Here is a 15,056-nt window from a genome sequence, read left to right on the forward strand (position 1 = left end):
GCTCGTCCAACACCGCCAGAGGCTGCCGCTCAGGCCCTGCTGGGCCGATTTTCGTCAAATAAAGTGCAGCACACGCAGCCGGCACTTTGCCAGCCGCGTGTGCTGCCTGATCGCCGCCGCTCTGCGGCGATCCGCCGCGAGCAGCGGCGAAAGAGGGTCCCCCCAGCCGCCTGAGCCCAGCGTAGCCGGAACAAAAAGTTCCGGCCAGCGCTAAGGGCTGGATCGGAGGCGGCTGACGTCAGGACGTCGGCTGACGTCGATGACGTCACTCCGCTCGTCGCTATGGCGACGATGTAAGCAAAACAAGGAAGGCCGCTCATTGCGGCCTTCCTTGTTTATTCTGGGCGCCGGAGGCGATCGGAAGATCGCCTCCGGAGCGCCCTCTAGTGGGCTTTCATGCAGCCAACTTTCAGTTGGCTGCATGAAATAGTTTTTTTTTTATTTAAAAAAAACCCTCCCGCAGCCACCCTGGCGATTTAATCAGAACGCCAGGGTGGTTAACTTTTGGATTGCCTGGTTAGCATCCTTATTACTTCTGTTTAACAGATAAAAAATAAATAATTGATGTTACACTTTGCAGGCAATTACACTTCAACCTCCCTGGCGGTAAGCCCGTGCAGGAGGATTTCTCAGGCCCTGCTGGGCCAATTTGCATAATTTTTTTTTTTGCTAGCTGCGTGTGCACTCCGATCGCCGCCGCTCCGCATCGATTGTCCGCCGCTCGCCGCGCCGCCCCCGCCAGACCCCGTGCGCTACCTGGCCAATCAGTGCCAGGCAGCTCTGAGGGGTAGATCGGGACTACCAATGATGTCACGGCGACGGGGGAAGCCCTCCAGGAAATCCCGATCTTCGAACGGGATTTCCTGATCGGAGATCACCGGAGGCGATTGAAGAAGGTGGGGGGGGGGGGGGGGGATGGGGATACCGCTGCACAGCGGCTATCATGTAGCGAGCCCTGGGCTTGCTACAGGATTTAAAAAAACAACAAAACACTGCTCTGCTGCCCCCTGCCGGGTTTTAATAGACCGCCAGGAGGGTTAAAGGAAAACATACCAGCCTCCATATTACTCAGTTCAGCTGTCCCTTGAACCACACACATGCAATTTTTTATTAGCCAATTTTACTACTTCCATGTAGCATGGAGGCCAACAGATTTTGAATACTATGAACAGAGTTGTAGTTAAGCTCTCATACTACATGGAGGTGGTAGTATTGGGCAATCAAAATTAGATGTGTGTAGGCACCCTTGGAATATCCTTGTGTCACCAGGGAGGTGGTGAGGCCCCATTATAACATCCAGGGTTCACTGCTAGACTGGAGGATCTGTTTGGGAGAAGCTACAGAGGTCTACACTACGAATGACAGTTTGCAGCATAGGATTAGAGGATTACTGCCACACACTGCAAATAGATTTTCAATACTGTAGATATCAGCAAGAAATCTTTTGTAGATATCAGTATAAAATCTAATTTAGATTGACAGACAGACAAAGACTGGTTGGAGTGCGCTGGTGGACAGGCGAGTGGTACGTGTGCTCCCATGAGCCCCCAAACCCATTTGAGCACGATCTTCCATCCGTACCGATAGTGCAGCCAGGTTAGGACATCGATCTCCGGCAGATTAAATCACAGGGATCTAATCTGCTTGGTAAATCGATTAGTGCATTGGCACCTTAATGTGAACCTGAACTGAGTAAAATTATTTAAAATAAACACATGATGTAGCTGCAGTGCAAATGAATATTACATACTTACCTCACCCTCAGTTCCTGTCAGAAGCTCACCATTTTCTTCTTACAGTAATCCCTTCCAGTTCTGACAAGATTTTATCAGAACTGAAATATACCAGTTGCTGTCAGTTATATATCAGCAGCTGTCAGTTACAACTGAATGTGCAAGGTAATGTCCAAGTTTCCCTATGGATCAAGTCGGTGATATTAAAGTGCAACAGTGTGCTGACCAGGAAGCTGTTTGGGGTAATGGCCATTTTCAACGTGGAGGACAGAGAATTCCATTGATCACAGTGGACAAACAGGGTGCAGGAGAGGAGAAAGATTGAGGAGTAGACTACACGGGAGGCAAGTATGACGTGTTTATGTTTATTTTTTAGTTCAGGTTCTCTTTAAGCATGCAGCCAGTGGAGTCAGAGAGCATCACACCTGCACAACAGAGAGGCAAAGCAGCATTTTGTTATCAAGTGAGACAGTAAAGACACCTTCCCTTGTCCTCGTTCTGACAAAACAAGTACACTGCAGTGAACGAGTGATTCCATAATGATACATACTGGTGACAGCGCTGGATGTGGTGGAAGCTGCTGTTGTGCTTTTCCCAGTTGGTTTAGCAGCTGCAGTAGTAGTAGCAGTAGTAGTTGTAGTACTTGCTGGGATGGGAGCTGGGATCAAAAAAGAAACAAGTCAACAACATAGTATGACACTTTAAAGTATACATTCAACTGTCTGATCAGGTTGTTTCTCACTATTCTTGTACTTTATTTTTACAGTTCTAACTTCCATTAGAATTATTTACGTGGCTGTGCCCTTCAGTGGGCAAAAAAAAAAGGAAACAGATGCCCTAATATTAATCCGAAGAGATTTGCTAATGTTCTGCGTGGATTTTAGTGTTCAGTTGTGGAGTAATCTGTCTGATCCACTGCAGTTTTTGTAGAAGGCCCAAAAAAGCCAAAACGCCTTACAAAATGCTACAGTGGGCTCTATTCACAAAACTTCTCAGAAATGACTCATCGCCTGATTATAAAACCTTTCAGCACATTTACAAGCAAAGTAATCACTCAAAGTTGTCCCTGATTAACGTCATTTTAATATTACTTTTCTTACCTTAATTGTATTATATTTTCGCTCTTTGGGAGCTTAAAAAAATAACATAAATAAGGTAAAAAAAAGAGGGAAACTGATGAAAAAGCTTTGTGGATCATGCCCAGAGTGTACAATTTTCACGTAAAGGTTTTGCAGAATTTTGTTTTTAAATGAATGCTTTAGGAAGGCAGAAGAGCTGCATTAGCTTTCCAAGTATGGGGACTTTCTGGTTCCTTTTAGCTCTCTACATCACTTCCCATAGTTCTGGTCCTCCATGTCTTCAACAGGTATTCTGTAACACATACATAGAAGAAAGCCAAATTGCACAGAACAAAGCGGGAACCTTGGACAATTCTGAAGTAGGACTTTGCAAAAAACGTCTACACTTCATGAGTATGTGGAACCCCCCCTCCCCCAGTAAATGAATGAACTGGACACAAATGGGGTTTGCAATGTGAGCACTTACCTCAGGGTACAACAGGGGAGGATCCTTTATGAAGCATGCACAAAACACAGATAACAAGCTGCATGTCAGCATCAGCAAGGCCTTATAGGTTCAACATTGTCCCACAATGCATAGCGACAGACGCACACATAACAGAAAAGAACAGTGTTGTGTGACATCATGTGACTCTTGGCTCTACTACTCCAGTGTGACTACAACTCTAAGCATGTCTTCTCTACAGGCTAGGCCCTGAAGTGTCACGGAAGGATTGAGCCTCAAACCCTGACGGGCTACAGTCCTCATTCCTGTACAAGGTCTTGTACGCATGCTAGATGAAAGTATATATAGATAACGACTGCCTCTGCTGAGAATCATGGGTAAATTCAGCCCACCCCCCAGCTGAGAGAATTGTTCTTCCCACTTACACCACCAACTCTGTGATGTTCCATCCCCCCCCCCCCCACACACACACAAACACTGCATAGCAACAGAACACATTGCTAGCCTGAAGGCTACATGTCTATACAGCCTCAGCCCCACAGTGTCGCTTGAGGGATTGAGTCCCAATCACCACTGGTGAAAGTCCTCTGTACGGGTTTATGACGCTTTAAAGCAGTGACTAAGATATGAATGTAGATTATCTGAACTACATAGAGCTAATACATACAATAACATTTGTAAATCACTTTTCTATCATAGGACTCAAAGTGCATAGTTATGTCTCAGATCAATACAGAGTTGAAGGCTTACACAGGAAATAGTCAGGTGTTCATGAATGCCAGACTAAACAGGTGGCTTTTCAGTTTGGACTTAAATGCTTCCAGGGATGGAGTTGTCCTGATTCGGTGTGGCAGGGAGTTCAAAAGTGTAGGTGCAGCATGACAGAAGGCTCTGGCTCCAAAGGTTTTGAGGTGGACTCTGGGGGTGACCAAGAACATTTTGAGTTATGATTGTGGTGGGGGTGATGCAGTTGTAACAAGTCCTTCAGGTATTCAGGGCCCAGATTGGCTTATTGACATTCAAATCCTTGCACAATCTTAAAGGGAACCTAAACTGAGAAACATATGGATTTTTCCTTTTAAAACAATACCAGTTGCCTGACTCTCCAGCTGATCCTGTGTCTCTAATAGTTTTAGCCACAGCCCCTCAACGAGCATGCAGATCAGGTGCTCTGACTAAAGTCAGACTGGATTTACTGCATGCTTGTTTCAGGTGTGTGATTCAGTCACTATTGCAGCAGGACTGCCATGCAACTGGTATTTTTTAAAAGGAAATATCCATATCCCTCTCAGTTAAGGATCCCTTTATACAGAATTCTCCATTTTAATCGGTAGCCACTGGATTGATTGGGGTTACGTGCCAATGATGGGATTGGCTGTACTAATTGTAGGCGATGCAGGTCTTTGTTTGGAAGGCCTGTATAGAGAGCATTGCAGTAGTCCAGCCGTGATGTGATAAAGGCATGAACTAGGGTTGGATTTGATAAGGACTTTCACCTTCTTATACTACGGTAGGTACACACATTACAATTTTCTGCCAGATTTAGGCCTCAATTCACTAAGCAGTTAGACTAGTCTACAGATGGTTTTAAGTCTACTGGTGGTTTGGTGTAATGTTTTTGACCTGTTTTTAGACCTGGTCTAACATTCAGTAATTACACAATTCACAAAGGCAAACAAGGAGTAACCACGCCCACTTTTTCTGACAGAGATTAGACCAGCTGATTTCTGGCGGTAAAGTAATTCTGTGAGGTATTTTCGATGTGAGGATGGAACCTTTTGAATTAATTATGCAGGAGTTTAAAGAGAATCTGTATTGTTAAAATCGCACAAAAGTAAACATACCAGTGTGTTAGGGCAGTGTTTCTCAACATTTGATTGGTATGTACCCCTTTTCAAACCCTGTACTTGCAAAGTACCCCCTAGCATAGTAAACATTATTCCAAGTACCCCTTGAGAAATGTATATTTAATCATAGTACATGATAATTGGTTCTAAACCATTTCTAAGCATTTACAATTGCTTTTAATTAGCTAAAACACTAATTTGGTGTTGTTTAAATAGTATTTATCCTTTTCTAAAACTCTAAATTTGTTATTCTTGGTTAAGTATATCAAGCCCAAGTACCCCCTAGAATCATCAGAAGTACCCCCTGGGGTACGCGTACCACACGTTGAGAACCTAGGTGTTAGGGGACATCTATTACCCTCTGTCACAATTTCGTCGCTCCTCGCCGCATTAAAAGTGGTTAAAAACAGTTTTAAAAAGTTTGTTTATAAACAAACAAAATGGCCACCAAAAGAGGAAGTAGGTTGATGTACAGTATGTCCACACATAGAAAATACATCCATACACAAGCAGGCTGTATACAGCCTTCCTTTTGAATCTCAAGAGATCATTTGTGTGTTTCTTTCCCCCTGCAGCTATCTTCCACTGAAGTGTCAGGCTGTTTCTTCCTGCACAGTGCAGACAGCTGTGCCTGTCTGTAATTCCTCAGTATGTGAAAGCCCAGCCAGCTCAGAGGAGGATTTATCCAGCTTGTAAAAGATAAGAGAGAAGAGAGAAGCTGCCCTTATCTAAATAATACACAGGCAGTGTGTAGAGAGGGGCCTGGAGGGGGGAGATGCATCACAGAACCACAACACTGAAGAACTTGGTAGCCTTCCAGACACAGGCTGACAAGTCTGACAAGAGAGAGATAAGTTGATTTATTAAAGAGATGGTTATAGTAGAACGTGCTGCAGTAAGCCAGAACACATTAGAATAGCTTTTGGAACTTGTAGGATGATAAAAAACAGGATGCAATTTTTGTTACGGAGTCTCTTTAATTGTATCCAGAGGAGAGCTCATCAGAGGAGAAGAATGTCAGTCATAGCTACTCGTTTGTGAATTGCATCTTTTGATCATTTCCCCTGCTTTACCCACCTAATTATCAAATGGTTTAGACCAGGTCTAAAAACAGGTCTAAAGCATTTGTTAATAATGAATTCCCCTTTGATGCAACTGACCAAACCATCAGTAGACTAAAAACCATCAGTAGACTAGTCTAAACTGCTTAGTGAATTGAGGCCATAGTGTCAGATTGACCATTTCCAACAGGTCCGATCTGATTTCCGATCGATTTTCCAAATGATCTTCCATAGAAGTGAACGGAAAATCGATCCGAGATCAGATTGGACCTGTTGGAAATAATCAATGTGACAGTAAATTGTACTGTGTGTACCTAGCATTGAGTGGTTGTTTACATTGTACGCTTGATAAGGATAATCAAATACATGAAACAATAATAAAGACTTCTCACTGGGTTTAGAGCAGCACCCATCAACAGGAAGATCAGGCAGCGTGCCTCAGCTGACAGCTCTCCACACCACTGGAGCTGATACTTGCAGGAATCCACTTCAGCAGGCACCACCAATTTAAACGTAATCACTTTATTATATCACATTCAGAGCCGGGCTGACACAGAGGCTAAAGAGGCTGGAGCCTCGGGGCGGAGCTCACTGCAGTGTGGGAGGGGCGCCAGGAGCAGGGCTGTGTTGTGGCTGGCTGGCCGTCTACCACCCCTGCTGTGTTTACCCTGCGCAGTGCTGGCAGGCGTCTGGTGAGAGGGCAGGAGAGCCCTGGGTGTCGCACACTGGCAGCAGAACAGCTGTTGTCCCTGGGGGGAGGGGGGGGGAATGGGAAGAGTAACTGAGCTGTGTTTCAGTCAGGTCTCATTTGACAACCACAGGATGTTAGCAATATGTCTTCTTCTATGAAAGCAGGAAGAAGAAACAGTGCAGCTTTATTGCACGATATATTTTTCTTTAAATGTTCTTATGATGTTGCCTATCCTTTAGAGCAGTGCTGTCCAACTTCATGGGCATGGAGGGCCATTTTTTTTTCAGACCCCATGGTGGAGGGCCGAAGGTTCTTGCTAGAGCCGCAGGCGCCCCCCCGGAAAAAATGCAATTAAAGGATAATTAGATTGGCAGCACTTTTCACAAAATGCAATTTAAAACAATGGTGAAGTAGAAAACACGAGGGTTCCATTGAGCGCCGAAAAATGGGTGTGGCCATGGACCAGAATGCGGGTGTGGCCACGGGTGGAGACAAATTTACATGAACTTAGCAATGTGGGACATTAGATTAGGACAGTGGTGGTGAACCTTTTGGAGGCCGAGTGTCCAAACTGCAACCCAAAAGTCACTTATCGCAAAGTGGCAACAGCAATTTAAACTACATACAAACGTTTTAACTCATACATGAACATTATGGAAAATCCAAGTTGAAAATAAACTGGGAAGATAAACAATTTCATCCATCCTACTCCTGAAAAATGGGGGGATTTTTTTTAGAACCTCCCAGTTTTATTTTCCGTTTTAAAAAGCTAAAAAAGTAGGTTTAACCAGCTGGGCGGTATGGACGAGCTCAGCTCGTCCATCACCGCCGGAGGCTGCCGCTCAGGCCCTGCTGGGCCAATTTGCATCAAATAAAGAGCAGCACACGCAGCCGGCACTTTGCCAGCCGCGTGTGCTGCCCGATCGCCGCCGCTCTGCGGCGATCCGCCGCGAGCAGCGGCGAAAGAGGGTCCCCCCAGCCGCCTGAGCCCAGCGTAGCCGGAACAAAAAGTTCCGGCCAGCGTTAAGGGCTGGATTGGAGGCGGCAGACGTCAGGACGTCGGCTGACGTCCATGACGTCACTCCGCTCGTCGCTATGGCGACGATGTAAGCAAAACAAGGAAGGCCGCTCATTGCGGCCTTCCTTGTTTATTCTGGGCGCCGGAGGCGATCGGAAGAACGCCTCCGGAGCGCCCTCTAGTGGGCTTTCATGCAGCCAACTTTCAGTTGGCTGCATGAAATAGTTTTTTTTTTTTATTCAAAAAAAAACCCTCCCGCAGCCACCCTGGCGATTTAATCAGAACGCCAGGGTGGTATTAATGCTATTGTCTCATGATGACGATTCAGCTTTTCCATAGTCTCACAGTTCGCAATCATGTGACCCCCAACAAGACAAATTCAGCAATCATGAGGCCCCCAACAAATCATGAGGCCCCCAACAAGACAAATTCAGCAATCATGATGCCCCCAACAAGACAAATTTAGCAATCATGAGGCCCCCAAAAAATCATGAGGCCCCCAACAAGACACATTTAGCAATCTAGAGGCCCCCAACAAGACAAATTCAGCAATCGTGATGCCCCCAACAAATCATGAGGCCCCCAACAAGACAAATTCAGCAATCATGAGGCCCCCAACACGACAAATTCAGCAGTCATGAGGCACATAAATAGACAGCATTTCACATAAATAAGCAGAATGCCCCTTTAATATGGTAGACACCTCTCATCTGGCTTCTAAATTCTCCTCTACTGGCTGCTGTGCCTGGCAATAGTGTTTTGGGCCGGATTGGGGATGATGTGTGGGCTGAAATGCCAGGTGACAGGTGTCCCCCCAGTTGAGGTAGTGACAGGAGCACCCCCCCAGCTAGATAGTGACAGGAGCACCCCCCCAGCTAGATAGTGACAGGAGCACCCCCCCCAGCTAGATAGTGACAGGTGCCCCCCACTTAGATAGTGACGGGTCCCCCCGACTTAGATAGTGACAGGTGCCCCCCACTTAGATAGTGACAGGTGCCCCCCACTTAGATAGTGACAGGTGCCCCCCACTTAGATAGTGACAGGTGCCCCCCACTTAGATAGTGACAGGTGCCCCCCACTTAGATAGTGACAGGTGCCCCCCACTTAGATAGTGACAGGTGCCCCCCACTTAGATAGTGACAGGTGCCCCCCACTTAGATAGTGACAGGTGCCCCCCACTTAGTGACAGGTGCCCCCCACTTAGATAGTGACAGGTGCCCCCCACTTAGATAGTGACAGGTGCCCCCCACTTAGATAGTGACAGGTGCCCCCCACTTAGATAGTGACAGGTGCCCCCCACTTAGATAGTGACAGGTGCCCCCCACTTAGATAGTGACAGGTGCCCCCTCCCAGCTAGATAGTGACAGGTGCCCCCTCCCAGCTAGATAGTGACAGGTGCCCCCCCCCCCTAGCTAGATAGTGACAGGTGCCCCCCCTAGCTAGATAGTGACAGGTGCCCCCTCCCAGCTAGATAGTGACAGGTGCCCCCCCCCAGCTAGATAGTGACAGGTGCTCCCCCTAGCTAGATAGTGACAGGTGCCCCCCACTTAGATAGTGACAGGTGCCCCCCACTTAGATAGTGACAGGTGCCCCCCACTTAGATAGTGACAGGTGCCCCCCACTTAGTGACAGGTGCCCCCCCCCCAGTTAGATAGTGACAGGTGCCCCCCCAGTTAGATAGTGACAGGAGCCCCCCCCCCCCCAGTTAGATAGTGACAGGAGCCCCCCCAGTTAGATAGTGACAGGAGCCCCCCCAGCTAGTGACAGGTGCCCCCCCAGCTAGTGACAGGTGCCCCCCCAGCTAGTGACAGGTGCCCCCCCAGCTAGTGACAGGTGCCCCCCCAGCTAGTGACAGGTGCCCCCCCAGCTAGTGACAGGAGCCCCCCCAGCTAGTGACAGGAGCCCCCCCAGCTAGTGACAGGAGCCCCCCCAGCTAGTGACAGGAGCCCCCACCAGTAACGAGCCCGTTACCTCTGTGTCCCCGCTGGCGATGCTGCCGCTGCCTCACAGATCAGACCTCACAGATCGCGGCGACTGAAGCAAGCAGAGCGCGCGCATGACACCCGCGCGGCAGAACGTCACATGCGGAAGTGACTAATGATTCACTTCCGCATGTGACGTACTCCGTGCGGGTACCATGCGCCCTCTGTTTACCTCAGTCGCCGCGATCTGTGAGGTCTGATCTGTGAGGCAGCGGCAGGACATAGGAGAGGCCACAATAAGAGGGAGCAGGCATGGCGCCGATAGCGCAAACCATGCCTGCATCCCAGGGACACGAGCGGGCCGCAGCAGGTGGCCTGGCGGGCCGGATGCGGCCCGCGGGCCGCCAGTTGGACAGCACTGCTTTAGAGCAGAGAGGACAGTCCAGGTTCGCTTTAAAGTGACCATTACCGATACAATTCTCCGGACAATAAATCGTCCTGGACCACTAAAGAAAGCTTACCGGTATATCGAATTCGATCAAATTGATGGAATCAATCCGAAAAACTTATTAATTCCACTAATCTGAGCAAATTGAATACCAGCTTTCCTTCCATTAGTGGGCCAAAAAGATCATTTCTGATCAGTTATTATCAAATCAGATTTTCAATCTTCTGGAGAATTGTATAATTAATGACCACTTTTATATAGTGCTGATGCCCTCCATAGCATGTTACCGAGTACAGAGCAATATTCCTGATTATCCTCAAAGATTAAAATGTAATCCTACCATAGTCAGTGTAATTTATCTACCATATTATTATTATAATTATGTATCTATATAGCACTGCCATGTTCTGCAGCACTTTACAGAGTACATAGTCATGTCACTGACTGTCCTCACAGGAGCTCAAAATCTAATCCCTACCATAGTCATAATTTAATATCTGACCATATAATTATTATGTATTTATGTAGTACTATGGACATCTTCTGCAGCATGTTACAGAGTACATAGTCATGTCATTGTCCTCAGAGGAGCTCACAATCTAATTCTGCCATAATCATAGTCTAATGGCCTACCATATTAATATTATTATGTATTTATATAGCATTGATATGTTCTGCAGCACTTTTCAGAGTACATATTCATGTCACAGACTGTCCTCAGAGGAGCTCACTATCTAATCCTACCATAGTCAGAGCATAATGTCCTACCATATTATTATTATTATGTATTTATATAGCACTGACATCTTCTGCAGCCCTTTACAGAGTACATACATACACATGTCACTGACTGTCCTCAGGGGAGCTCACACTCTAATCCTACCACAGTCATAGTCTAATGTCCCTTACCATATTATTATTGTGCATTTATATAGCACTGACATCTTCTGCAGCACTTTACAGAGTATATAGTCATGTCACTGACTGTCCTCACAGGAGCTCATAATCTAATCCTACCATAGTCCAAGTCTAATGCCCTACCATATTATTATTATTATTCCCTGTAGCCATCCCTTTCCCACAGCAACAGCATTCATCACTTTAGCTGTAGCCAAGAGATTTGTCTATATGAGCTTGTCCCTACGTACGACAGTTACAAGTGACTAGTTCCTACATACGACAATTATGAGCGACTGGTCCCTATAAGCGACAGTTATGGTTTGTGTGTATACTTTTAGACTGAGAGGGGGCAGTTCATAAAAGTGGGCCTAGGACACTGAAAAGTAGAAATCTGGCCCTGTGCCATGGTCACCATGTGATGTCGTCCCCAGTGCCTCTATCTGTTGTGCAGAGAGCCAGCCAGCATGCATCTGACATCTGAAATCCTGTAACTTTGCTTGAAGTTGTGGCTCGTCTGCGCTCCCGGCAAGATGACGCAGGCCGTCTCTGTAAGCTTACTGCACACATGTGGTTCAGTCATCAGAGAACAGTAAGCTTACAGAGACGGCCTGTAGGGGAAGGGGGGCGCACTTGGGCAGCTCAGCCTCTGTTGATGGTGGACCTTGTCCCGGCCCTGATCACATAGGTTAAAAGGCAGTCATCCAACGAAATACCGCTGTTTCGAGCCTCATGCTCTTTGTCAAGTTGTCAAAACTGCAGTACAATACTTATGCTGTTATTGATATTTGGAATAAAACAATCCCTAATTATAAAATTGTATAAAAACGGGCATAGTATAAATGTGAGGCAGGGAACACACTTGACAGACAGAAAAACGGAGAACTCATGTTAATTAATGGGCTAGTTCACACTGAGGCAGGGAACACACTTGTCTTTCAGTTTTCTGCAACTTTTTCTGCACACCAAGTGTATTTCTATGCAGGAGAACACGCACGTTTTTTCACAGCAGCTGATGTAATTGATAGAGAAAACTGACAAAAGGAGTCATCATGCAGAATGTTTTGTTCTGCGCGTGAAAAACTTTAAGTGTGAACTAGACCATTGATTACCATGAGTTCTCAGTTTTTGCAGTTTGTGCAGAAATCGCCCACGAAAACAGTCAAGTGTGTTCCCTGCCTGAACGTGGTTTTCGCGCGCAGAAAGAAAACTGACAAAATGTGCAGAATCATGATGCAGAATGTCTGTTTTCTCCATCAATTACATTAGCTGCTGTGAAAAAACGAACACGTTTTCCTGCATAGAAACACACTTGGTGTGCAGAAAACGTACGCAGAAAAGACGCGCAGAAAACTGAAAGACAAGAGTGTCCCCTGCCTTAATCTCCCAGATGATGCAGAGCAGCTTGATCTGTAACCCAAAGGGAGCGATATGTATAGGAGTGCTGCAGCGTGACTGTGTCACAAGAACAATCATAAGTGGGTTGTTTTGACTGAACAACGCCTGGGAGAGTCTCGCTGTGCAAGGTTAACTCACTTTTAATGCAGAAACCAAAAGCTGTAAATTACCAGCTGAAACTAGAGCACTCAAGGCCTTTGTGATGCTATACCTTGTCACTGACATAACATAATACACCCATATACCCTTCTCCACCCAGCTTTATGGTTCTTTATTTCACATCAATCCGTCTGCAATGTCAGTTACGTGACAAACTTACAGCAAGAGAAAATACAAAATGTAATGTTTTGTAACTGGAGGCCAAAGGTTTATATTCTGTTATATGGCAAACCAGCCACCCCTGAATCCAGCTAGACTGGTCCTCCCCTAGCTGGCTGAAGCAAATAAAGAAACAAAGCTCCAGCCAGATAATATTGCTAAACGCTGTTTAGTGTCAACACCATTTGTGTTTATTGCAACGTATCACTGCAACACTGGAGCAAGAGGGGAAACATCAGAGCTGAGTAAACAGGATTTGTTTGGCGTGACCCAGAAAAACATACAAAACAAGCGCTTTGCCAATTCCGTCTTGAAACAGATTTGAGGTTAAGCAAGAAGAGCTAAACAGCATTGCATGTAGCAAAGTCGGAAACAGTAAATTCGGGCGCCTGAGGCTAGTGGACAAATCGGGCGCCGCCATTCACTCCTATAATAAATATCGTTTAATGGGCGCCCGATAGGAAAAAAGGGCGCCGGTGAAAAATAACGTTTTAAAAGCGGCGCCCAGAGACTTAATGTTTTATTACTGCTTCTCATGATTACACATTATTTAATGATTTATACATTTTTAAATATTATTTTTAAACGAAAAACAGTACAATATTTTTTTTCAAACATTATTTTTAAACGAAAAACAGTACAATTTTTTTACATTATTTTTAAACGAAAAAACCAACAGGGGGGTCTTAGGTTTAGGCACCAACAGGGGGGTCTTAGGTTTAGGCACCAACAGGGGGGTCTTAGGTTTAGGCACCAACAGGGGGGTCTTAGGTTTAGGCACCAACAGGGGGGGTCTTAGGTTTAGGCACCAACAGGGGGGGTCTTAGGTTTAGGCACCAACAGGGGGGGTCTTAGGTTTAGGCACCAACAGGGGGGGTCTTAGGTTTAGGCACCAACAGGGGGGGTCTTAGGTTTAGGCACCAACAGGGGGGGTCTTAGGTTTAGGCACCAACAGGGGGGGTCTTAGGTTTAGGCACCAACAGGGGGGGTCTTAGGTTTAGGCACCAACAGGGGGGTCTTAGGTTTAGGCACCAACAGGGGGGTCTTAGGTTTAGGCACCAACAGGGGGGTCTTAGGTTTAGGCACCAACAGGGGGGTCTTAGGTTTAGGCACTAACAGGGGGGTCTAGGGGTTAGGGGTAGGTACAGGGAGGGTTACTTAGGCACCAACAGGGGGGGTCTTAGGTTTAGGCATCAACAGGGGGGTCTAGGGGTTAGGGGTAGGTACAGGGAGGGTTACTTAGTAATTTTTTTTTTAACGTTATTATACGTTTCAGTATTTAAACGAAAGATTAACGTTTTTACAATTGCCGATTTAATGCACATTATTTAATGATTTATAACTTTAAAAAACATTAATTTTAAACGAAATACAGTACAATACATTTTTAAACGTTATCCATGCTTATCGTTAAAAACCCGGCGCCCTTTTTTCCCAGCGCCCCTTTTTAACGTACGCAGCAAAGTCACCCAATTCATGGCATCCCAGCTTAAACTCCCTAGTGGTAGAATTACTTCTGGATTTTAGGGTCTAAAAGCAGTGACATTTTTTCACAACCCTTCAAGTGTACCTAAGGGGAAATGAGGAAAATGCCCACATGCACAAAACACCCACATGGGGCTTCTTGCAGGCCTTCCCCTGCTGCCATTGGGCAGCTTTGTCTCTCCCTGGCCGCTCCCCCGCCTCCCTGCTCGCTGATCTGTGTGCGACACACACAGAGCACCGTTTCCAGCGTCATGACCCCAGCGGTCACGAAAACCGAAACTAAGAGAGCAGACTACAGGAGAGGCGGAGAGCTTTGAGGATCCCGGCTACCTGATACGCCCAGCCTCCTGGATCAGGTAGCATTGTTTATTTTATTTTAGAACCCCACCTTGGGTTCCCTTTAACCACTTGAGGACCCACCCTTTACCCCCCCTTAAGGACCAGCGCTGTTTGTTGTAATCTGTGCTGGGTGGGCTCTGCAGCCCCCAGCACAGATCAGGGTGCACGCAGAGCGATCAGATCGCCCCCCTTTTTTCCCCCCTATGGGGATGATGTGCAGGGGGGGTCTGATCGCTCCTGCGTGCAGGCATGTTGCGGGGGGGGGCACCTCAAAGCCCCCCTCCGCGGCGACATTCTCCCCCTCCCTCTCCTACCTTTCCCCCCCGGTGATCCGGGCTGCACAGGACGCTATCCGTCCTGTGCAGCCAGTGACAG

The 15,056-nt window shown here is 46.6% G+C and overlaps 1 protein-coding gene across 3 annotated transcripts in view; it reads right to left on the reverse strand.

Annotated features, from left to right (window-relative positions):
* Positions 1 to 15,056, reverse strand: part of TMEM123 (transmembrane protein 123) — a 231,496-nt gene that overhangs the window by 177,531 nt on the left and 38,909 nt on the right. For all 3 annotated transcript variants that reach the window (XM_068266861.1, XM_068266860.1, XM_068266862.1), the window contains exon 3: positions 2,284 to 2,391. In XM_068266861.1, the coding sequence (XP_068122962.1) occupies positions 2,284 to 2,391 (108 nt within the window). The remainder of the gene's footprint in view (positions 1 to 2,283; positions 2,392 to 15,056) is intronic.

This window comes from Hyperolius riggenbachi, chromosome 2, assembly GCF_040937935.1.
Source record: "Hyperolius riggenbachi isolate aHypRig1 chromosome 2, aHypRig1.pri, whole genome shotgun sequence".
Lineage (NCBI taxonomy): Eukaryota > Metazoa > Chordata > Amphibia > Anura > Hyperoliidae > Hyperolius > Hyperolius riggenbachi.